Source organism: Eumetopias jubatus, unplaced genomic scaffold (assembly GCF_037043125.1).
Source record: "Eumetopias jubatus isolate StellerSeaLion01/CBP00866 unplaced genomic scaffold, mEumJub1_p1.0 scaffold_14, whole genome shotgun sequence".
Classification (NCBI taxonomy): Eukaryota; Metazoa; Chordata; class Mammalia; order Carnivora; family Otariidae; genus Eumetopias; species Eumetopias jubatus.
Window position 1 is genome coordinate 95,674,632 of NW_028274820.1, and position 23,820 is coordinate 95,698,451.

The 23,820-nt window shown below is 46.9% G+C and overlaps 2 protein-coding genes across 10 annotated transcripts in view; one reads left to right on the forward strand and one right to left on the reverse strand.

The window, feature by feature from the left end:
• Window positions 1-14,404, forward strand: part of AGK (acylglycerol kinase) — a 75,785-nt gene extending 61,381 nt beyond the window's left edge. For all 4 annotated transcript variants that reach the window (XM_028106238.2, XM_028106237.2, XM_088018620.1 and 1 more), the window contains 6 exons: window positions 545-602; window positions 4,237-4,384; window positions 4,794-4,891; window positions 10,233-10,303; window positions 12,232-12,316; window positions 13,373-14,404. In XM_028106238.2, the coding sequence (XP_027962039.1) occupies window positions 545-602; window positions 4,237-4,384; window positions 4,794-4,891; window positions 10,233-10,303; window positions 12,232-12,316; window positions 13,373-13,510 (598 nt within the window). In that variant the 3' untranslated portion in view covers window positions 13,511-14,404. The remainder of the gene's footprint in view (window positions 1-544; window positions 603-4,236; window positions 4,385-4,793; window positions 4,892-10,232; window positions 10,304-12,231; window positions 12,317-13,372) is intronic.
• DENND11 (DENN domain containing 11) overlaps window positions 8,961-23,820 on the reverse strand; it is a 52,973-nt gene continuing 38,113 nt past the window's right edge. The window contains exons 9-11 of one of the 6 annotated variants that reach the window (XR_003609802.2): window positions 18,887-22,334; window positions 9,775-9,982; window positions 8,961-9,252 (exon numbers count right to left, since the gene is read on the reverse strand). Coding sequence is in view for 3 of the 6 variants with exons in the window: in XM_028106236.2 (XP_027962037.1) it covers window positions 22,139-22,334 (196 nt within the window). In the remaining 3 variants the exon portion in view is untranslated. Of the gene's footprint in view, window positions 9,253-9,774; window positions 9,983-16,250; window positions 22,335-23,820 lie in introns of those variants that run through there. The other 5 variants (XR_003609804.2, XR_003609803.2, XM_028106236.2 and 2 more) reach the window with 5 other exon arrangements.

Here is a 23,820-nt window from a genome sequence, read left to right on the forward strand (position 1 = left end):
TTTTAATTGTGTGTGTGTGTGAGAGAGAGAGAGAGAGAGAGAGAGAGAGAACATGGTGTACAGGATCCAGTCATTTTAGCATGTGAGTCACACACCAGACCACCCCAACATCTGCATCTCATTGAGGCTTCATCATCCTTCACTCATTGCTCTTTTGAATGTAGACTCTGCTACATTCTGTGGTTGAAAGTGTATATTACAGTGATACCTGTGAATTGGAAGAGTCAGGAAGACGCTGATTATGTATTTCTTGTAAATTGCAAGGATCTGTGCACTGTGTAACTAATTATGCCCTATTTGACACGACATTGAAATGCAGATTAAAAACTTAACTGTCCTGCTTTTTTCTGCTAAAGCACAATCCCCGGGCCTCCAGAGCTGTGAGTAGAGAGTAATTCATAGTACATCCCTCACACTAGAGGTGATTGTGAAGAGTATCCACAGTAGAGGTGCAGTTTTAACGTACTGTCCTTCGTGAAAGGTGTCTGTCACGTTGATAGTTCCCTTAATATTCTGATCAGATTTTTGTCTTGATCTTTTTCAGGTACTGGTATCTCGGGCCTCTAAAAACCAAAGCAGCTCACTTCTTCAGCACTCTTAAGGTAAATGCAATTTCCAGTGTAGAAATTTCCCCTGTGTTATTTTGTTGTTATTCTATGATGTGTGGATTTGGATTTTTAAAAATTCCCTGCTGCAGATACATCTAACAATTTCCAAATGGGGGATATTTACTTAGATACGAATGCAGGAAGCATTCCTGTTGGATAAGCCATCACTGCTCATCTACCAGTTCATTCCCTCCCTTACCAAACTCATCCTTAATTTCTCTTTGATATTCCACTTCCTTTTGCTTACTTATTCACTCACTCTTGCCAGACAAACCCGGAGCAGAATGACCTATAGCTCAATTATTTGTAAGGGTGTCTACATTAGTGTCTGGAAATGAAGATTTGCATCCGAAAGTATGTAATTGAACAGGCTTGTGTATAATAGAGTAGGTTTCAAACTGTGCTAGCAAAATATGGGTAGTGGTTACTGTCTTAGACCGTACAAATAGAGAATATTTCCAGCGTCAGAGAACATTCCATCGGGCACTGCTACTATAAGCTGTCCACTGAAAAATGTTGGCATAGAGAAAAGCTGAACAGTGTATATTAATGAAAATGCTAATAGCAAAATCATCCTTATCTGTGGATAACATCCCGTGTTCAGCTTTTATGCAAATCAAAGCAGTATATTCAAAAGTTGGCAGGTCAGTCTGAAAATTGGCATATGAAGTTTGTAGTGAAAATATTGGTTCTAATGTTAATATTCAGAGCATCAAGTGTTTTTCTAATTATAAAAGTGAGGTATGTCCATTACATAACATTTGGAAAACATAGGTCCTTTCACCTTCTAAATAAATTCTTGTTGTGTTAAAGAAATGTAAAAAATAAAACCCTTAAGTACTGGGGGTAGCCAATTAACATGATTATGAACATGAACTTGGAGGGCAATGCCTTTCTACACTGAAGGCAGACTGTTTTAGTAAAATGCATTGTTACTCTTGCTTAAGGGAGTAATTTCAGTGGTAGAGTGGGGGTGCAGTTAGGGAGAGTAGAGTAGCTGCGGACTTAAGTTGTCAGGTCAGGGAGAATGTAACCTCTTTCCAGCATTTCTTCAGCAGTTATTAAATATCTAGTGTGGCCAGCCCTGCTATCTGCTTAGAATACAAAGTCAAGTAAGGCAGGTTTCCTGCCCTCCAGGAGGATGCACGTTTGGGGAGTGTGAGGGACCAGTAAATCAGGGGTCTGGCAAATTCTGGGAGAGCGTATGGAAAGATAAGGTGGGAGCAGATTGGGGGGTGGGGGCATTCATATCTGGCTCAGGGGCAGCAACCTTCCCAGGGCAGGGAACACTTGTACTCAAGTTTGAGTCTACACAGGACTAGATAAAGGGCATTCCGGGTGGAGGAGCCAGGACGTGTGAAGTGGTCGTGATGTCACATGGTGGGGCAACAGAAGGGCAAGAAGAGGGCGTGGGAGGGGAGGGGAGGGGGGAAGGGAGGACGTGGCAGGTTGGGATGTGGCAGCTGACTTTCACCATGAAAGCGCTGGGGAGTTACTGGGTCTTAAGCAGGGGAGAGACATGAGCAGGTCTGCGTTTTAGAAAAGTGATTTGTCAACAGTGTAGACAAGAGATTGCATGTGGGTGGTTAAGACAGGAGCACCAGAGAGAAGATGGTTCAAGTAAGCCAGGTGAGAAGTGATGAGGTCCGGGCTAGTTTGCTAACTAGAGTTTTCCCTGACCGCTGACAATATTAGAGTAGGATCACCTGTGTGAAGATGAGGTTTTGCGTTTGGCATATGGCACGGACAGGCCGGGGATAGCCCCGAGTAATGGAAACGTGAAGAGCTGCAGAGCTGCCTGTGAAGCCCTGAGGGGAAGGGGAGGGCCCCGTGAGAGTCCCCGTGAGAGACACGCTAGCCAGTGGGCACCAGAGCATCGAGAAGCGGCAGCACAGAGTTGGAATCAGGATGCGAAGGTGCCCGCTGACCTCAGCAGCCCCTGAAGGTTTGCTCAGCTCCTAAGTGGAGGCGCTGAGTCCCATCAACGAGAGTTAGGGGGTAAAGGGAGGTGAAGATGCACAGACAGCAGGGCTGGGCCGCTCCTTCAAGAGGCCTCACTTGGAAGGGAAGGAGATAGAAAAGGCAAAAGCTAGTGAGAAATATGGGGCCAGTGGAGTGTTTTTCTTGACTGGAGAGAGAACCGTGTCTTTCTACCCTGAAACAAAAGACAAGAAGAAAGGGAAGAGGTGAGAGACAAGGAGACGCAGAGCCAGACTGAGTCAGCAAAACCCACGCGCAGGTCGGAGGGCGCGGGGCCCACGGTGCCGGCTCAGCCTTGGATAGAGGAAGGGACGCCTTTCTCCTTGAGAAGGAGAGAACTAGAGCAGAGGTCCAGGTGCAAACAGATTTATAGAGCGTTAGACAGTTCTCACTGATGTTCTGATGGTCTCACTGAAGTGTGGGAAGCAAGGTGATCTGTTGAAAATGAAGTAGGTGGTAGTGGTGGAGATTTTGAAGAGAGATGAAAATAGGGAGGTTTGGAAGGATTATCAAGTGGCATTGAGGACCTGAGACCAAGAATTTGAAGTTGGCACAGGTGTACTTACCCAGATTGCCCCTCTAGTAATACGGAGCCACGATGTGCAAGTACAGAAACCTAGTGACCGGATTGATCCAGAATAGGGGCTTTCCAGGGCACATATAACGTAACACCAAAGACGCAGGAGGACCAACAGTGATGGGAAAAGAGTGACTTAAAGTTATCAGCTGTTAATTAGGCACTGAGGGAAAATGGTTTAGTCAGGGACTGGAATTCTCAATGGGATTGGAAATTTGGTATGGGGTTGGATCTTCAGGAGCCAAAAAACATCACCCCTCTCTTCCTCTTCTGCGTTTGAACCAAGTCATGAAAGCAAATGCAGGAACCAGGCAGATGGAGATCAAAATACCAGCTTTATAAATGTCAGCAGGAGTAAAGGACACAGCTTAGGTAATGCAGTCACAATCAGTTTTCCAAATATTCCAAATTGAATTCATCCCCTTAAAATGTCTCCTTCGGGGCAGACACTGCCATAGGAAGCCGACTGCATGAGGAAGCAGTGAGTCCCCAGGACAGCCACTTTCAGGGGGAGAGAGAGAGAGAGAAGAGCCAGAATTGTTACTCCTTTGTAATTTACCACATGGAAACCTGAGAACAGGGGAGTGGGTCACCCTGAGAGACATACTGGGCACAAAAGAATCAGTCAAAAAAAAAAAAAAAAAGAATATGGGACATGGTTAGAGAGTAGGATATCAAGGTTTTAGATTTCTAGGATGGAATAGTTCTGGGTAACAGGAAGGGCCAGGATGTGGCCATGGAAATGGGTGGCTGGGGGTTTAGAGAGGACATCAGGGGCTGAGTGACAAGGGGGGAGTTTTAATTATTCCTGTGCACACTGATGAGACTGGATTGGGGTGTCAGGAAGTAAAAGACAAACAGTCTAGAGTCTGAGTTCATGGTTTTCAAGATCGGCCTTCAGTAGGAAAAGAAAGCTTGAGGATTCCATGCTCCAGAGTAGAGCTCATGCCATTCAGTGAGATTATTAACTCGCTTTCAGGCAGGCATAGGTCGGTCACTAACCTCTGCAGAGCTCCTCCCAGAGTTTGGACTTGGGTGTGCCTGACAAGTTTTCTCTCTTCACATTGAAAGGAGTGGCCTCAGATACATCAAGCGTCTATCTCGTACACGGGACCTACGGAGAGACCTCCCACGGCAGCAGACGAGACCCCTCCGCGGCCCTCTTTGTACAGGAGAATATTACGCAGGCTCGCGTCATACTGGGCACAGCCGCAGGACGGTGAGCCGCATGCTGGTTGCAGAGCCCTGGCTGGTTCCGGGCTGCCTAAAGCAGCCCCCACATCAGTGTGGGCTGCTTGCCTGGTGCAGGAGAAGCCTTTCAAAGACCCTGCGCCACAGTGCAAGACCCAAACCAGCGCTGTCCCGTGCATGCATCACTGGTGACAGACCATGACTGACTTTTATGTTACTGTGGCTGCTCTGGTAGGGATGTTTCGGGTATAGAGACTGCATTTTGAGCCTGGCTCTTCATCCTGTGTGTAAGAAACTGTGAAATAAATAAAACTTAGGTGGAGAGTCCCCGGGCAGGCCTGGGTTCAGGCCAAGCTGAGCACCAGCAGCTTGCCGTTGGTGCGGGAGTGATGAAATGTTAGCAGGAGAAACTGACCTGAATCTAATCCCCCACACAGCCCTTTCCCAAGAGGTGAGCCCTGAGGTCTGGAAAGAAGTGCAGCTGTCCACCATCGAACTGTCCATCACAACGCGGAACAGTCGGCTTGACCTGACGGTGAGCATGCCTTTTTACCTGCAAAGCCTTTGCTGTGCGACTACATGCTCTTCCACTAATTGGGTATTTTTCTTTTTACCCTTTTGGGGGAGAGAGGAAAGGATCAGGGAAAAGAGGGTGTGGTGTGGTGTTTAAGGAAGAGTAGCAACGGGCAGAAAGAGCAGAGTGAGGTAGTAGCTTCAGGCTTGGCGGGCTCGAGCCAGTACTCTGGGCGCTGTGCCGTAGCCACCCCGCTTTCTGAGAACTGAGGGCAGAAGGCCTTTAGAAATGAAAAGTCAACCTGCTCCCTTTTGTCTCAGGAATAAAAAACTGTAGAACTTTTACTTGAGTGAATACCCATTATTTTTGTGACTATATTAAGTATGTGGATTGAGGTCCCCAGGAGAAAAAAATATATATATATACACATATACATAGGGCCCACTCTGCTGACAGGCACGGTCCAGTGTGTGGGGGCTGCTAGAACCGTGGCTGTTTGAATTAAATAAAATTTAGCATTCATTTCAAGTGCCCACAGGCCGTATGTGGTGAGTAGCTGCCGTACTGGAAAGCGCAGATACAAAACCTTTCCGTCAGCGCGGAAAGTTCTGGATGGTGCTCCTATTGACAAGACACCAAAAAAAATGTTGAAATAAAGGCAGAGATTGACAAACTGGTCTGCCACCTATTTTTGTTCAGGTGGCACACAAACTAAGAATTGATGTTACATGTTCAAACGGTTCTGAGAAGATCAAAAGAATTTTTTGTGATACACAGAAAGAATACGAAATCCAGGTTTCAATATCCATAATAGAAGTTTTATTTGGAACAGCCACATTCATCCATATCTGTGCTGTCTGTGGCTGCTTTCATGTGCTGATGGCAGAGTCGAGTCATTGCCACAGGCTCTCTGGCTCAAAAGCCCCAAATACCGATTCCCTGGCCATCTAGAGTTTTCTGATCCCTGCTGTAGAAAAAGCCTGAGTAGTTTGTATGAGCAAGAATGTGAATAGAAAAGTTACCCTGTCCCGTGGACCCATTACTATGATCAGGTTTTATGAAGATCCAGGTCGTCCGTGCACAGTTGACCTGGTCCGTCTGGAAACTGCATGTAGACTTGAACGTGGCGATGAACGTACGCATGCAGCCTGGAGTTCGACTCTGACGTTAGTAGAGTAGTGAGTTGTTTTCTAATTAGGAAAGTAACATATGTCCATTGTATAACATGTAGGTAACACAGCTTCCTTCGCCTTCTAAGTTCCAGTTGGAATGAAGAGTTAAATTAGGAAAATCATGAAGCACTAGAGTGAAATCGAGGTGATTATCAGTATAAACTCAGGGGAGGACCGAGCCTTTCTAAGCATGGTGTCTAAGGCAAAAATCATATTGATGCATTTGTCTACTTATGATTAAAGAAACTATAAACAAAATTTTTAAGGACAGATTGGGAAAAAGAATGTGATACAGCAGGAGTTAATAGCTTTCCTTACAACAGACTCTTAAGAAATAGGCAAAGGACTCCTATAAGTAACAGGCACGGGGACAAGAATAGAAATTCACAAAGGATATAAACATGGAAAAATAGCTTCTATTTGCTGAATATGTACTATCTGCCAGGCACTGCCCTGAGAATTTTACATACTTTTATATGCATGCAATAGGTCAGGAAACAGAAAAAGTGCTCACATCAAAGAAATACAAATAAAAATAACAACGAAATGTCCTAAATTAAGCATTCTAGGGTGTGCCGTGTTGGTGTGGGTGGGAAATGGGTGCTAATGCATTTCTGCTGGAACTGTAAATCAGAACACGCTTTCTTGACGGTGTCTTGCTGGTCTCTCCGAAGCATCTAAAACAGACTTACTAGGGCCCAGGGTGTGCTTCTATTTCTAGGAATTTCTCCTACAGGAATAATCAGATGCATACACATACATAGTGTAGCCACTCCCTTATTTCTTACATAATGGAATTCTGCAAACACTGGTGAAAATGTATTAAGGTTGAAAAAAATAGATTCTATTCCAGAGGAATTTCAAAAAGAAAGATAAATTTTCTAATTATACATTGCTTTTATAACCCATCTCTGATAATAGGTATTTCTAGTGTTTTGTTCTTGTTCTTTTAACATTGTTCTTTTCTCTGATGACGGAATACCAGCGAATGGATGGAGTTCGGTCGAGGGTGTGATTGTGGCCCCAGATTAGCCACATGCAGAGTGCCGAGGGCTTTTGATCTCAGGGCCAATTATGAGAGTGTAAGATTCTGTGCCGCTTATCACGAGGAGCAGTACATTCATTTTCTGTTTCCACACCTCTTCGTAAAAATAAAAGCAAATGCAAGAAAATATTTAAAGACAATGAAGCTGCCATGTGATAGCTCCAAACTCATTTATCATTTAAAAAAGTACATTCAGAGTCAAAAGAGGCTTTAACGGGTGTGGAATGTGTGGAAATTAGGATCTCTTGTACAGCTCTGTTCCCTGTATTTATAATAGCAAAATATGTGAAACAAATGAACCAGGGGACTGATTAAATCCATTCTGGTACATTTATTTAAGATGTTCTCTGTTTACTGACACGGAAAGATATTCATCATATATTGTTAAATGAAAAACCAGGCTGGTGTGATATATATCACATGATTCTATTTTTACTTTAAAGAGAAACACTTTCAACTATAATTGAGTTTTGTGAATGATGGAGGTAAGGCTCCAATTTTATAATCTTTGCCCACAGAAAGCCAGTTGTCCAAGCACCGTTTACTGAACGGTGCTCCCCTGCAGTCTTATGCTGTGAGAGCAGGTGTACAGGGGCGTGTTTGTAGGTTCTCTCTTCAGTTGCTCTGTTTGTCTAAACCTGTTAGTACTACGCTTTTGATTATCGTTGTTTTATAATAAGTCCCTCTTTGTTTTTCTTCTTAAAGAGTTTCTTGACTATTCTTGGCTCTTTGGCCTCTATAAATCCCTTAACAGATTTCTTTTATTAAGTTCCACATAAAAATCTGTTATATTGATCACAGGATTACACTGAACTTGTAGATCAATTTGAGGAAAAATGACACTTCTCTAATATTGACTCTTCTGTTACATGAACGTGGCATGGCTCTTCATTAGGCTGGTAATGCCTTTCAGTGAGGTTTTATAGTTCTAACATTTTGCCTTTTGCTGGATATATTCCTGGTTATCTTAATTTTTGATGCTATTGTAGATAGTATCCCTTAAAATTTCATTTTTAAATATTTGATTTAGATGGACATGTAATTGACTTTTTTTATACTGAATCAGCAACCTTACAACGAAATTCTTACTAAGTTTATTTTATGGATTCCTTTGGATTTTGTATAGATTCAATCATATCAGCTGTAAATAGTGCAAGTTTTGTTTTTCCTTTCAAACACTTAGCCTTCTAATCTTTTCTCTCACCTTACTACCTTGGCCAGGACCTCACTAGAGTGTTCAGTAGATGTAGTGACAGCAGGCGTCGATGTCAGACTTCTGATGTAGACAGAGAGGTTTCATTGTGGGACGCCTGGGTGGCTCAGTCGGTTAAGCAGAGTCCTGGAATCAAGTCCCACATCGGGCTCCTTGCTCAGTGGGAACCCGCCACTCCCCCTGCTTGTGCTCTCTCTCTCTGACAAATAAAGTCTTTAAAAAAAATTAAAATGTCACCCCTACCACCCACACCATCTGGTGTTTCTGTATTCTTTTCTCTCATTTTTCTAATAAACTCTCATATGCTTTTTTTTTTTTTTTTTAAGATTTTATTTGACAGAGATAGCAAGAAAGGGAACACAAGCAGGGGGAGTGGGAGAGGGAGAAGCGGGCTTCCCGCTGAGCAGGGAGGCCGATATGCGGGCCTCGATCCCAGGACCCTGGGATCATGAGCTGAAGGCAGACGCTTAACGACTGAGCCACCCAGGCGCCCCAAAACTCTCATATACTTCTAATATACTTATTTTCTAATATACTTCGTAATTTACCGTTTGTTTCTCTCTATATATAATTTACTGTTTTTGTACTGATACATTCTAACATGCTTCGAATATATTCTATAACTCATTATTATTAGATTTTATTTATGTATTTATTATTTTTTTTGTTTATTCCCTCCACTTTTCCCAGTAGAAGATAAATTCTTTGTAAGCAGAAATACTTGGTTTTTTTATTTCATTGATGTAACCCAAGCACCTGGAAGAGTTTATGGTAGTTGACACTCAGTAAGTTGTTGCATAAAAGGTGAACTTAGAGCCAAGTCATCCCCTGTATGTTCTGTAATTCCGGGCTGAGAGAGAAAGCTGTGTTTTGGTAGTGCTCTTTACTCTTCGGCAAAGGCTGTCCGCTCTCAGCAGCTCATGGATTTTCCTGGGGCTACAGATTTTTGAACCTGTCCAAAAAGAAACAGTACCTGTATTTGAAGCAGTCACAGAAGTATTGGTTCTGATTTATAGAGAGCCAGGTTTGTCTTGCTAGCCACTAAGTGGTAGTAAACTGGGGGGAGTGCTCTAAGAACCCGGTCTGGTTTTATGGCCACTTCCTTCTAGCTCAGTTCTTCTAGAGCTTTTGGTGGACGGTAACGAGAAGTTTTTAAAATATTACTATGGCAGAAATGGATTGCTGCTCTTCAACTCTGGTTGCATATCAAAACTGCATGTAGAACATTTGAAAACACATACTTGGGGGGCAGCTGGGTGACTCAGTCTGTTAAGCGTCTGACTCTTGGTTTCAGCTCAGGTCTTGATCTCGTGGGTTGTGAGACTGAGCGCCCCCCCCCCCCCCCCAGTCAGGCTCTGTGCTCAGCAGGGGCTCTGCTTGAAGATTCTCTTCCCCTGCCCCTCCCCTCACTTGTGCGCTCTCTCTCTCAAGTAAATAAACCTTTAACCAAACAAACCAACAAACCCGCACATACTTGGGCTCTGCAGACCAAGAAGCTGACGGAGCAGGTGTGGTGTGATGCTGATGCACTGTGAGGATGGAGGCCGGCCGGGGTAGACGGGCTGGAACTTGACCCCTCGGGGAGGGAACCCCGGAGACCACACAGCTGTGACGAGTAGTGTCGGGGCTTCGCAAACCTTCCACTCCGAGTTCCGACAAACCTGAGTTTTTGTTTAGTTTATCTGGGTAGTAAAAACCAACCAAGCAAGCAAGCAGTGATGAGGTGATGAGTTTTATGGTATGTAAATTATACTTCAGTAGGGTCTTAATGTAAAAAAGAAAGAAATATACTCAAGATTAAGTTACTAAAAGTAAAGGTCTCTGTATAACAAACAGCTTTAAAATATGAACCTCTGAGGCTAAAGGAGGACAACAGGCTGCATTAGCCAAAATGTAGAGTATTAATGTTAGTTAGTCTTTTTGACCTTGCAGAGCAAAGAAGACTTTATGAACATCTGCATTGAACCCGACACTGTCAGCAAAGGAGACTTCATAACTATAGGGTAAGTGGGCTGGGGTTTGTAGGAAATGCGAGTTAAGTGGTTCGTATTCTAGCACGTACTATTCCGGATCCCCATGAAGTCTAAGAGAGCAACGGAGGACTTGGGTGGTTTGGGGACTATGTAGCCTTTCTTTCTTTCAAGTGTTTGGGTTGACAGGTAGAATGCCCCTCTTCTCCTTCTTTGGCTTTTCTTGTTCGTTTGGGGAAAACCCGAGTGTGGGGGCAAGCTGCCTTTCCAGTGAGAATAAGGATTCATGGGCGCCTGGCCCAGCGTCCAGAACTCTGGCTACAGATCTCCGTTCTGCCACATCCTGGCCTCATGACTTGGACAGATCCTTTAACTTCTCTGTGTATGAAATGGAATACTGTAATCACACCTAACTACCTCAGGGTTGTTTTTGAGTCTCAAATGAGAGGATGTATGGCAAAGTGTTTTTCGCGGTGAAGCACTTCTATCGTTTACTGTTCAGGTCAGGCCACCTTGCCCCACCTGCAGGGCAGTAATGGAAAACCTGAAAAGGTATGGAGTACTTTGCACAATCTCCAGGCTTTTCCCTTTTCCACTAGAAAATATCCTCTGGTCCTGTCTGATTTATTAAGCCCGACCTCTGCCGGTGTTTTATTGGTTAAGAATGCTCTAACCACCCCCCCCCCCAACCCGGCTTCAGCACATCCTAGGAGCCCACGTGTTGCCATGCCAACTGGTAATCTGCTCAGCCAAGGTTGTTTGGTGCTTTGTCTCAGAGCTCCCTCTTGTGCCCACGGAAGGAGCAGACATTTCTGGTGTGGCCGCGCGGTCTCCATGGCTACTCCAATTATCTGCACCAGCACGGGCAGCAGACTGTCTTTCACTGGTTTGCGTTGTTCTTGCCTTTGGTACAAATTCTTCAGTTGCTGAATAGCTGATTCTGCAGCCTTTGATTTCCTTGCTGTATCTGTAGCAGAAGGAAGAAAGGGAAAGCCTTTCCCTTCTCCTCCAGAGTGTCCCGAAGTCTCACACTGTCTTAATTGACAGTCTGGCCCACAGGGCCAGCTGTACTCAAATTTCCTTCATAATACTGTCATCCAAAAATAGAAAGAAAGACCGATTATGTTGCTTAATGTAGGTGAGTCGTCATGTTCTGCATCACTGCTATCATCTTCAGCAGCAGAAACTTGGTTTCCTTTGGTCTCTACAGGAAGTGAGATTGAGTAATGTCTGTTTCCTCTGGGTACTGGAATAGAACATTGTGAGGTTGCTCTAGAAAACTCTGAAGCTTCATATGCTAAAGAATTAACGTTATCATTTAATGCTAAAGAATGGACTAATTTACTTGGATTAGCTTTTACTCTTTCCACTGACCACGACTGGCTCCCAAGGATATATGTGCATGAGAGAGAGAGAGAGAGAGAGAGAGAGAGAGAGAGAGTGTGTGTGTGTGTGTGTGTGTGTGTGTAGACTGATAGTTTTACTCCAAGGTAAAGACAGTAGTATGCTAAGTGGACTGTTAATATGAATATAGAAAATCAGCAAGAACTGGTTGTTCATATGTAATATGTAAAAGAAATGTCTGCTTTAGAATAAAAAATGTTTTCTCCTTCAAGTAACGATAGGCTCACAAGTACCAAATAACACAAGTTTAGTACTTTCTCTAAAAAAATGTTCATTCTAATTTTTAAAAGTAGGATTTTTAATAGCCCAAGAATTAGGTACAAAATCACTCGGTCTTAACTTCACACACAGTTCTCTACAGCAAGTTAACCTCCTCAATCTAGAATATATCACACTGCTGAGCAAGAATCATTGTGGGAAAGTTATTCACAAAACCCAAGGTTCAGCATAGCATGAGTCCATCTGTTTAAGCTCAACAAAAGAACCAGCTGTGCTCTCGTGATTGGAATGCAGTTGCCCGCCCTGGTGTCCAAATGTGCTTTTTCCTGTACCGACAGAAGCAAAAAGGTGAGGGACCCCGAGCTGCGTGTGGCCGGCACCGAGTGTCTCCAGGCCAGCCAGTGCACTCTGCTGCTTCCCGAGGTAAGTGAGGCTCCCATCCCACAGCTTCGGGTTCGTTCTTGGTCGGTCTTCCTTTCTGTGAACAGACCCTCATGTCTAGGCGCCTGGTATGGGCTGAACACTTGGCCAGGCTCTGGGTGATGTTCAGGGATACTTGAAGAGATGAGAGGATCCCCTTCTGAGTCCAGGGCTGAGCGGGGGACTCCTGAAGACCTCCAGCATTCGTAAGCCACGGTTCTGTAACGTGATCTTTACATCTCCTGAGCCTTTATTTTTCTGAATGTACATTATGCAGAGGTTACCATGTTGTAAGACACAGAGAATTCTCTAGTTGGCAGATACTCATCGTGGATCCTTTTTTTTTTTTTTTTTAAATACAGGATCTGGAAACCGTTTTTGGGATGGCACTGAGGTTTCCTGTATTATAAAATGCCAAGCTTAGAATAACCTATATAAGAGGGGAAAACGTTAGGAATATAATCTAAATTCTATAGTTATTCTAGGAGTTATGCCTCAGGAGAGTTACCACAGATGGCCTCTGCGGACTCGGGACCGTTACCCTACGGTATTCAGAAAGGACTGTAGGTAAAACAGACGCTATCCCCCAGAGTGGGTGGCCCTGTAGTTTCAGCATAGCAAATGTTGAACTAAATGCATGAATTATGGAAGGTTTTATAGAATCTGTAACATTAATGCTGCTGTACTTGAGGGATAAAGCTAATTATGTCCTAAAGAAGAACCATGAAAATAATCCAGTGGACATCACAGCTTTCCTAAGATGAGGGCCGACAAGGTCCTATAACATTGTATGTTAATTAATTCCTGGAAGGTGCGGCAGGACCCCTGTATCCTAGTAAAATATTTTTAAATTCCGGCCTTGTTTCTCAAATCCCAAAATACTCTGGGAGGTGACAGAAGCCCGCCCCCCCCGCGCCAAGAAGCGGATGGCAGAATTGGGAGATTTCCAGCAGCAGCCCCGTGCCCGTCTCCGGATACGTCCTCGGAGAGGATGCTGCGCTCCGTGGTGAGCGGCTCCTGCTGCAGAGGTGCCAGACCCACCTCTCCCCTTCTCCACAGGGAACGGGGGGCTCCTTCAGCATCGACAGTGAGGAGTACGAGGCCATGCCCGTGGAGGTGAAGCTGCTCCCTAGGAAGCTGCAGTTCTTCTGCGATCCCAGGAAGAGGGGACAACTGCTGCCCAGCACGGCCCCGTGAGCCGTCGGGGGAGCCGGCCACCCCCACGCTGCACTTTAGGCCTCAGATGGGACCACGAGGGAACCGAAGCCTCCCCTGTCCCCGCAGTGTTGTCACAGGACCCCAGGGCACCTCCATGGCAAGTACCCTGCCCTCGCAGCGCTTCCCCCCCTCCCCCGCCCTCCGAGACTCCCGCTAGCGCATGCTCAGCCTTGGCTGTGCGCCTTGCTCCCTCCTCCGCGGTGGCGCGGCACCGCCCCCGCCCCCACGAGAGAACCCTCCCCCCCCCCGCTGGGAAAGGGCCCGACCTCGGTCGTCCCCCAACACGCGCAGCCACCGTCGGGGCCTTCCCCGCCTTGCTCCTGGGACTTGACGGGTGCCGGTGCCTGCCTGCCCCGCTCCTCTCCTTTTTCTCGGCTTCTCCATGGGTGCTGCTACTTTCCGAGCTCAGATTCGAATTAAGCTTGCTAAAGTTCTTCCCTCAATCCGAAAACAGGGCAGGTGTTTCCCTCTTCAGCCACGGCTGAAAAACTGTAACTGGCTAGTTTGTATTATTTTTTTAAAGTAGTGCTTAACTATGGGTTTGCATGAGAACCACCTGGGGTGCATGTTGAAAACTGACGGGCTTGGGGCCCACCCCTTTCCTCGTCACTCAGGCTGGGGCCCAGGAATCTGCATTTTTTAAAAAAGCAGGCACCCTCCCCCAGGTGCTTCTATTCCGAGGTCCCCCAACCTCACCTGTTCAGCCTTGTAAAGCACACCCCCCACTATTATGCTCATGCACCCCCTAAAAGTATTTTGAAAGATCATGTATCCCCTCACTTTCTAGATATCAACTTGAGTTGCCAAAGTATGTGTTTCCTGGTGTCATGTAAATATTATTTTAAAATAAAACTGTTATATCACTCTTTTAAACACATTTGGTGCAATTTAAATGTACAGCAATTTGATACTTATTCTCCATTTACAAACATAAACCAATAGGTTCTTTGGTATTTCCATTCTGCTTTCGGCAAAGAATGCTATCGTAATGTAACCTATTTTCGGGCCTGAAATTTTATCACTTGCCCTATTTTCTTGCCAACAAAAAATATAAATGGAAATTTTTTAGTGTTAACTGAGTACAGGATTAACTGTTACAATTACTGGAATACAACTGATGAAAATACTGAGAATTTTTGATAATTAAAAACTAACCCTTTGAGTTCAAGAACGTTATTTACAGCTAAGATTAAAACAGGACTCAACACCATTTATAGTCCTTGTTTCGTTTTTTTATAGATCTAAGCACCCAAATTAGACGAGACAAAGAATTCTAACGTCATCCAGTTCTTTGAACTTAGTAGCTTGATTAGCTCTTCCTTTAGTTTGTTGAAAGCAGAGAACTAGAAAGTACCTGATTTGCTAAGCATCTGTAAGCCAGGCTTAAATCATTGATTTTTTAATAGTACCATCAGGATTTTCCTGTGTTTGGTTGCCCCCAAGGTTTCCATACTCCAGAGGGCAATGCCCAGAATGGATGAGGAGGGAGGATGGGGGTGAAGGGGGGAAACGGGAAGCAGAACTCATAGGCCTTGGCCCCAGGCCGATCAGTTTTCGGACTGTACGTATACCCGCGCCCATCAATCCCTTGGAGAGTGAAGACCAGTGCTTAAAAGGATTATAAGGCGTATGAAGAAAGATCACAACCAGGCTTACCTGTTCAGTTCTGTATTCAGAGGTGTTACAAGCTGTGCTTTGCCGCCCAAAAACAGGTGGGTGCAAACCTGCAGAAGGAGCGCCCGCTCCCTGGTGCCCACAGAGGGGAGCAGGGAATGTCCCTCCAGGAGCCAGGGGAGTCCTGAACCATCTTAGATTTCTGATAGGTTGTAAAGGACCAGCACAGAAGCTGGCTGGCTTCGTCCTTGATCGGCTGGCGACCGGCGCGTCTGTTTATTTAGCGATTCTGATCCGCCCAGTGAAATAACGGGATGTAGGATCGGGGAAGGGTATTTAAGAGATCAGTATTTTTATCCCTTTTGAAATCTGTGATCCCTGCTGGGGATTTCGCTTTCTTGATTCAGGCTAGCTCCTGTGAGAACAACGGTTTCCTTATCGGTCACGGCCTTGTTTTTGCCACGGACCTGGCGCACAGCAGCCACGGGAAGGACACAGCCACAGTGCAGCTCAGCGCCTTGTCAGCCCGGCCCCGAATGCGGAGATGCGGAGAGCCCGGGCCCCCCACCTCCTGTATGCACAAACCTTTTGCAAGGCTTTACTCAAAAGCTAGGATGACTTCTAATGAAAGCCCAGCAGATGTTTTCTATACAAGCCCTGTGCTGAGCGCCGTGGCTGGTCCACGCACACAGCTGTAGGTACGACGTGCTAGCACTTTCTTTACGCACGCAAGGGCTTCCCTCCGTTCTGCCTGAGCCCGAGGAAGTAGGGGACGTCAGACACCTTGGTCACGGACCTTGGAAAGGAGGAACCCGGCTTTGAACACAAGAGCCAGCGATGTGAGCAATCCACCCTGTACCGCCTCAAAACTTGGGCGTGTGGCCGCGTGCGTGTGGCGCTGGCTCTCCCGGACGGCGCGGTCAGGCCCGGCTCTGCTCCCCGGGACCTGGAGGTGGTTTACGGAGAACAGGCACCAGACGCGCCGGGTGGGGGGCTCCGGCGTCACTGTGAGGTCCGCCTTCCGGTCCTGCTCCTACCCCGGGCCGCCCCTCCTTCCCACACAGACCCCATCTCTCGGGCCAGGGAAGGACAGCAGCACACATGCTCATGTTAAAATGTGAATTTTAATTGTAAAAACTGTATTCTGTAAATAGAGTTCTAGCAACCTCTCTGCCCACAACTTGGCTCAGATATATACAGAGAAGATATACACAGATGTTATTGGTACCACAGAACAAAATCAGGTAAACATTTACTCCTAGCTTCAGGATTAACCCCAGCTTTCTTTAGGCCATTAAAATTCTTCCCATTCAAAACAGAACAACATACCTCTCTGCACCAGTATTCAGGGTAAAATCATCAACTGTCTTACTAATTTCATACTATGAGGTACAGAATTTAAACAAAAATAGATTGTGTCTCTTATTGCTCTAACTCTTATGCTGGGGTATTAATCAATCAAAATAGGGGTCTGACACTTAAGGCGAAAGGGAGGCTATGCTGATCCTAACGGGGGAAAAATAGAAAAACCATTTTTCCAAGGCTACAACTATTCCTTTTTCAGAAAAGGTTTGTGTCCCAGACCTGTAACAAAAAATTTAGCCAACAAGCTTGGGTAAATAGGGGGATAATTTTGCTTTCCTCTACACCCCTAGAGTCTCCTACCCAGTCTGTTCAAAAGCACAGAATCTACACGCTTCCTAATGATGGTCTTTGTGGGCGCCCTATATAAACTATCCCTGATGCCGCCTTCAAAATTTTTGTCCGCTTTTATCTTCGCTTGATTTGGCCTAAGGAAGTTTTCACTCCAACATCAATGAGATATATTTGCAACCAGCTAACTCAGTGACCACTGTGTGGATTTTTCATTTTGTGAATCATCCCTGGCTAATTTCTAAGGCCCTAACCTACCCACCCCTGTGTTCCCCACCTGTCCTCAAAAAAGCACAGTAAATGTATTGTTAGTCTAAACCTGCATTCTACAACCAGCGTAAGTAATTCACACCTATCCTTCTACCCGTGGTAAGTAAGTAAATTTTCTGAATTTAGGTTATGTTACCGCTAATAGCCCATGTTATGCTGAGCTTCTAGGATAACTCTAAAGGGCTTTATTTCCCCATCATCATTTATAAGCACGAGAAAATTCTCACTTAGTTTCTAAATGTGCAGTTTCATCCAACTGCCCCTGTATTCCGGCTCCAGAAAAGAATTAAAGTGCCAGGTTATAAAACCATACCGCTCCAGTAAGAGGCTCACTAATCAGCATTATCACGTTTACACGCTTTGTAAAAGAATTTTCCATAAGGTCGGGGACTGCGTTAGCCTCCCCAGGACCATCACATTCATCTCCTAGAGAGTGTGGTTAATACTTCACAGCACCGTCTCCTTGTTCACGCTCGAAAACAAGTAATAAAACTTTTATGGGGTCTCAGTTGCTTCCAAATGACAAAACTTCGCATTTCGAGGCTTATCGTTTTGAAGTCTCCTTCCATTTCAACATCTGCACACTCCATTCATCACATAGTAATAATATTGATAGAAAAATAGACTCCCATTTCTTATAAGAAAAATATTAACTTAATTCACAGCCTTTCTCTCCCAACACTCGGTGCTCTAGCAGCTCCTGGGAACAGAGGTATATGAGTCCTAGAATGGAATACCAAAAATCCACAACTCAGGAGTAAGAGAAGCCCCTTGACTCCTGCTCTTCCCCTACCTGAATCAGAAAAGGGTTTCCCTGAAATGAGAAGGGACAGGTCGGGCCAGCGGAGGGCAGCGTCTGGCTCTGCAGGAGCCTCGCTGAGAGGGGCGCTAGAAAGATCCTCGGGCTGGACCTCACAGATTCCGAGCCTGCTAGCGAGGAACCGGACGGGGAGGTGAAAGCCCTTGCATGACACGTTGGTCCCCATGTTCTTTCTTGCCTATTTCAGAACTGACAGCCTAACGAAGCAAAGTTCACGGTCAAGCTGACCATCGCCTTATAATTTATTCAGCACCCTCCTGCCCCCTTACCTCTGCAAGTCTGATCTGTCCAGGGACTTGGAGCAAGTGTCTCAACCCATTCCCTGGGCTATACGGTTTCAGAAAAAAAGGAAAACAAAAGGTCCCTGAGGTCCCTGGCTCTTCCCAGAGGGCTGCTGCCCCGCCAAAGTTTAATTCACGACTGCTCTTTACTGAAGGCTCCCTGCAGGCCTCAGCTTCAAGGTGAATAATCTCATCTTTTTATTGTGTTGGAAGGGCTTTCAGCGTATCAAGACAAATAGCAAGTTCATCCTCATAACCACCGGAATGAAAAAGAGCAACTCAGCTATGATTTATCTTTACCTTTATCTTCTGGCAAAAATACCAGGTAGTTACGCTGACAAATGAGTCGGCATAGGTGGTATTTAGAATGGTCTGTGCTACCCTGAAAATTCCCATCCTGATGTTCATGGGGAACGACACAAGGTAAGTTCTAGATGCAGATTCTGGGCTCAATGATTCCTAGCATGATCAATGAATCCAGCACCCGTTCCCTGGCCAAACGGAAGAAGAGCTGCCATGCTGGGTGGCAGTTGTTGGGGGGGCACGTGTCTTCTGGTTCATGCCTGTCCTGACTGAGGACCAGACAAGGCCCCAAGTGGCGCCGGGGACAGATCTACACCAGGCCCAAGGAGAGCTTCGTGCCTGATGAAAGCCATCGTTAATGCTAAACCAATCGTCCGGCCCACACTTTTGCTTCTCGTAGGAGATAAATCCTACCGTTTCTGACTCCTTCTGGAGAGAGAATCCTACGCCAAAGCACAACTGGACATTTTCTCCAAGGCTGAATATTACCATCTGCCACGCCTGCAGAATTGGAAAAAAAAAAAAAAAAAAAACAAACCCCACTTTAATAGGCCTCTGTCACATTTTGCTGGACATCAATAAACACTAAGCCTGGATTCCTGGCCCCATAAGGCACCTTGCTACCCGGCTTTTGTCAGACACAATTCAGGAACGACAGCAGCCTAGATGTCTTGGGTCAGCAGTGTTTCCAGGTGAGCTCATGGCTCACAGCATGGCATTAGACCAGGCTTCAAGGTCTCGGGAGGACCAAGCCAGCTGGGGTGGGGTGGGGGGCGGGAATGGGAGGTTCAACAGTCGAGGGGGTAGAAGGCAATCATCGGTCAAGCGCCTCCATCCTCGGCTTCCAGCCCTGCTTCAGGAGTCTGTGGTTAAGAGTCCCTGCCCCTCCAGAACTTATGGACCTATGAGGCAGAAAAGAAGGCTGCCGACCATGTCTTCTGAACAAAAGCAGAAGGCTTTTAAGGAAATCGTTCAACAACGGCAGAAAAGCAGGTCCGTGCGGCTTCTCGCTTCAGCTGTCACTGCGGGGAGTCCTGGCCAGGAACAAACCCACACCCCCGTGCCCCTTTTAGCAGAGGGGCAGCAAATGATGCTGGGTGGGCTGCTAACCGGACACACTGGGGGGAAGGCAGGGGGATGGGCGCAGAGTCAGGTACAGAGCAAGTCTTCAAAAGGTGACCTCAGAAACAAGAGGCTCCGTATCACAATCCAGGCAAGAGAACACTCGGGGGATGGTGAACAGTGACCAAGGGGAGTACAAAGCCAACAGGCATGCTACTCAGCCGGCCAGAGGGCGTGCGGCGCCGGACTTCTGGCCCAGAAGGAAGTTGCAAGGGAAGGACCAAGTCCTTGGGTTCTCTCTTAAAAGGGATACGGGGTGGGTGGGGAAGAAGTTCGTTTTGGGGTCAGCTGAGCCCAGGCTCGCTTGTATACTCCCCCCGGCGCCCATCCCCCTGCCCCCTGCATGAGTGTGAGGGGACCGCACAGAGAGGCCACACGGCCACCTGGAAGAGTGTGGAGCTGCAAGGAGCCTGGAGTCCTACCCACCATTCAAAGGAAAATACCGGAACGTCATTTCCACCTTATGACCTTTACACGAGTACTTGTGAGCCTGGAGTTACAATTCCACAGAAACACAAGTGATTGCGTGCAGAAGTGCTTAAAGACAATCATCTTCCAACAGACCCCCACGCGTCCCGAGGAAGGGGGCCTACGTCCGCCGAGAGAATCCGACCTTTTCTGTCACCCCTACCCCTGCTTCAGACACAACCCCCCCCAACTTCGAAAACCTTGAGCCTTCAGACACCACGGAAAGTCACCATTACTCGACCCAGGCCAGAAAGGCCGCTCTTTCCCCAGAGACCAGAGAAGGCTGCTCTTCAAGGAAAGAGGTGGTGAAACTTCTTTTGTGAAAATACATCTGACTGAAATGATGGCTCAACCCACACGGAAGAGGAAAGAGTATTAGTTGTACAGTTTACATTTCAATGCCCAAACTTACATATTTACATCAAAGATGCTACTCTGATTAACTAGGATGTATTTGCATCTGTCCATGTGAATTTCTTTAGTCTTGAATCCTGTATCAAGGAGCTATAGTGAAAATATTTCTGAATAAAGCAATGAGCCCTAAAAAGCTAGTCTTGAGATCAGATGTGTGATCCAACCATTCGAAGGTTATTTCTCTGCTGTATTAGCCTGGCTGGAAGCCCGTCACAGACATGGATACATGGATGGCTAGGCCAATGACACAGCCAGGCAGAAGGTCCAAAGGGAAGAAACTGTCACCAACAACCCAGGAGCCCAAGTCCAAATCCTAGACTATGGCCAAAAAGACCTCAAATCTATTCACGAGAGCTGGCTTCAAACTCCTATTGTCTCATCGAAGTTGGCGTCCCTGGAATGGCCCAGCCGAAGAGAAGAGGCAGGGACCGACAGGAGTCATTTCAGACCAAAACATGTCAGGGGAATGCAGGGGAACTCACCACGGACACTCAGGGGTTCCAACCACTTCCCCAGGTGAAGGCACTGTCAAATTCACTCTCTCGACACACATGTTAGTGTCTGGCCCCAACTACTTAGCTCAAGGAATGTCATCTCTGCGAAAGAGAAACTGGTGAGGGCTCCAAGCTGGTACGCACTCTTGCTCCAGACTCGGAGTGACCAGCTCAGATCCTTGCTTGATTACAGAATCCGGTCAGTCTCTGTTTTGATCCAGAGGCTCTGCTAGTGATGTGTCCAGAGAACTCTCAGATGGAGAAACATCTTCTCTCTCCTATTTGAATCCCAACTGCTCTGCCTTTGGCGGCAACAAACATTACTCTTTAAAAATACCAAAATTACTCCACAAGGATAGTTAGCCCTTCAAGGAAACTACACTGTAAAATGAGTTTGCTTGCAAGCTCCAGGGCCATCCCTAGAGGAGAGGGACTCGGGGAGGAAGGGAGTATCACATGGACGGGCCGCCACTAATTTACTCTGAGGCAAGTTTCAAAGCTTCATTCTACAATTTGAATTCCCACATGGCTGGTAAGAAACCTCTTCCTGTCATTCTGTCCTCAGAGCAGCTCAGCCTTAGCGACAGAAACATCCTTTTGTTCCTCTTCGAGGTCTCTACTCACATGAACAGAGAAGATGCAGGTTTGCCCTAGTGAACAGGAAAAGGGATTTGATCCCAACACTGGACTCCCGGAACCGAGAAGAACCTTGAAGGGTCATAAGGTCTAGCTAGCTTCCATCTCCAGGAGATGCACATCCACGGCCACCCGGGGCAGTTCTCTCATTCTCGAGGACCTCAAGGCACTCTCTGAGGAGTCTGCCCCAGTGTTTGCAGCGCTTGGCCTGCTCCTAGTGATAGATGGCCTTCACCACATCCCCTCAAGTCACTCAACAAGGCGATGAGAGAATCTGCTCTGATCACCAAACCAGGCAGCAGTTCTGCGAGAAAGCGGTGGATTCCAACATCGTACCAGAGCAGGACATAAAACCAAGGTGGTCTCGTCTTACCACGAGGGAGGAGGGGAAGAAAGGAGACTGCAAAAATCACATTTGTTGGAAAGTAGAAACCATAATCCTGTGCGTCAGCTTAATAAAAAAATGAGGTCTTCTGGGGCCCAGCGTGAGATCCCCAGGCAAGAGAGGCTCACCAGCCTTGGCTCACTCTTCCTAGGGGCAACAGGGGTTGTCGATGACCAACATGACGTCGATACCGTAGGCCTCCAGCAGGTCCATCAGAAAGCTCCGGTCCCCTTGCGGGTCTAGACCCATGCCGCGGGCATGCTCAGCGGTCAGGGTTTTATCTTGACTGGCGGACACCTCCAGCAAAGTCTGAAATATCCGGTTGTTTTGCTCTAGGAAAAACCTGCGTTCCCCAGGTAAGACACAGGGAAGGGAGGGCAGAAAAGCCAAAACAAACAAGTCACCCAATAATCCACACACGAGGAACCGAAACTACATTGCTGTAAGATGCTTTTAAATGGTTTCCAACTCAGAAATACCCGATCAAAGTTCCAGGGTTATTAAAGGGACACCAAGTTTAGCAAAGAAACCATGGGCGTTAATCACCGTATGATTGGCCAAGTCTTTGAACCAGTGATGGCCTGACTGCCAAGACCCAACTTGCCCGTGGAACGTTACTACAGATACCGTTGTTCCTCTGCTTCCCAGTCGTTCGGGGAAGAGAAAGGAAAAACGAAGCTCCCCAAAGCCCCCGGATGATGCGGTTCTGAGGTCAAGACTGAACGGGAGGAACTAAAATTCACCTTCAAAGCCCGGGGACAGGCCACTGGAGCCAGCAGCAGGGGCGAGCCTTAGCGGGGACAGCAGGGCCCTGAACCGGCCCCGAGCCTGAGCCACCAGGGGTCCCCCAGCCTGAGCCAGCGCAGGGCATGGCGGGCTGCCGCCGGCTGTGCACACAGCAGAGGCGGGGCTCAGGAGCTGGGGCAGGCCTGGGGAGGTTCCACGGCCAACAAGGCTGGGAGAGAGGGGTGACGGGGACATGGAAGCCTAGCTGTAGACACCCATATCGCCATAGCTCCCCATCATCCTTGGGTTCGTTTCTCTTTGGTTGGGGGGGTGGGATTATACACAGAGCATGATTCGAATGTCACGGGTCTGTGGTACCACGTAAACATACGAGCCATATTCAGAAAAGGTGTTCACTGTCCGGAGTTTTTAGCTGTACCCGCAGGGCTCTCGGGTTCGGCAAAAGCACCTCGGGCCCAAAGAAGCTCTCAGTGCTCAGAAATTTCAGATGCCGTGGAATGTCTCAGACCCTGACGACACTGCGGGCTCTTTGCTCAATTCCAAACACTGTTACACGTCAACACCACGGAAGGACTGGAAAGTACACTCCATCAGAACCAAAGCACCGCACTTTCATGGAAATGTCAATGTGACGTTCTCGACCTCCGAGGCAGGCACAGTTCTAGCTGCGAGGGCCCTTCCTCGCCCCCGCGCCAGGACCCGGGGAAGGAAGACCGAACAGGGAGCTGGGAGGACGGTCAGTTTCAAGCACGGTTCTGTCCTCCTCGCGGAGGGCTGGTTCACACAGCCGCTCAGTAATGAGACAAATGCCGTGAGGTATACAGCCCACGGCTCCTGCCCTGACCACCAACACATCTGGGGGAAAGAGCTTTCACTGGGTTCAACAAGTTAAAATTTCTGATTATCCTGTAATACTGAATGCGAGGAATGGCTTTATTCGAACGAGGCGATGGAGGAGAAGCCCCTGAGCCTGAAGGACAGAGGCTTCTATGCAGTGGACATCTGCAGGGAACGCTCAATGGAAAGACACATGAGGACTCCTGTTTTCTCTGAATTTCCCTGCTTCTCTCCTTAACTCCTCT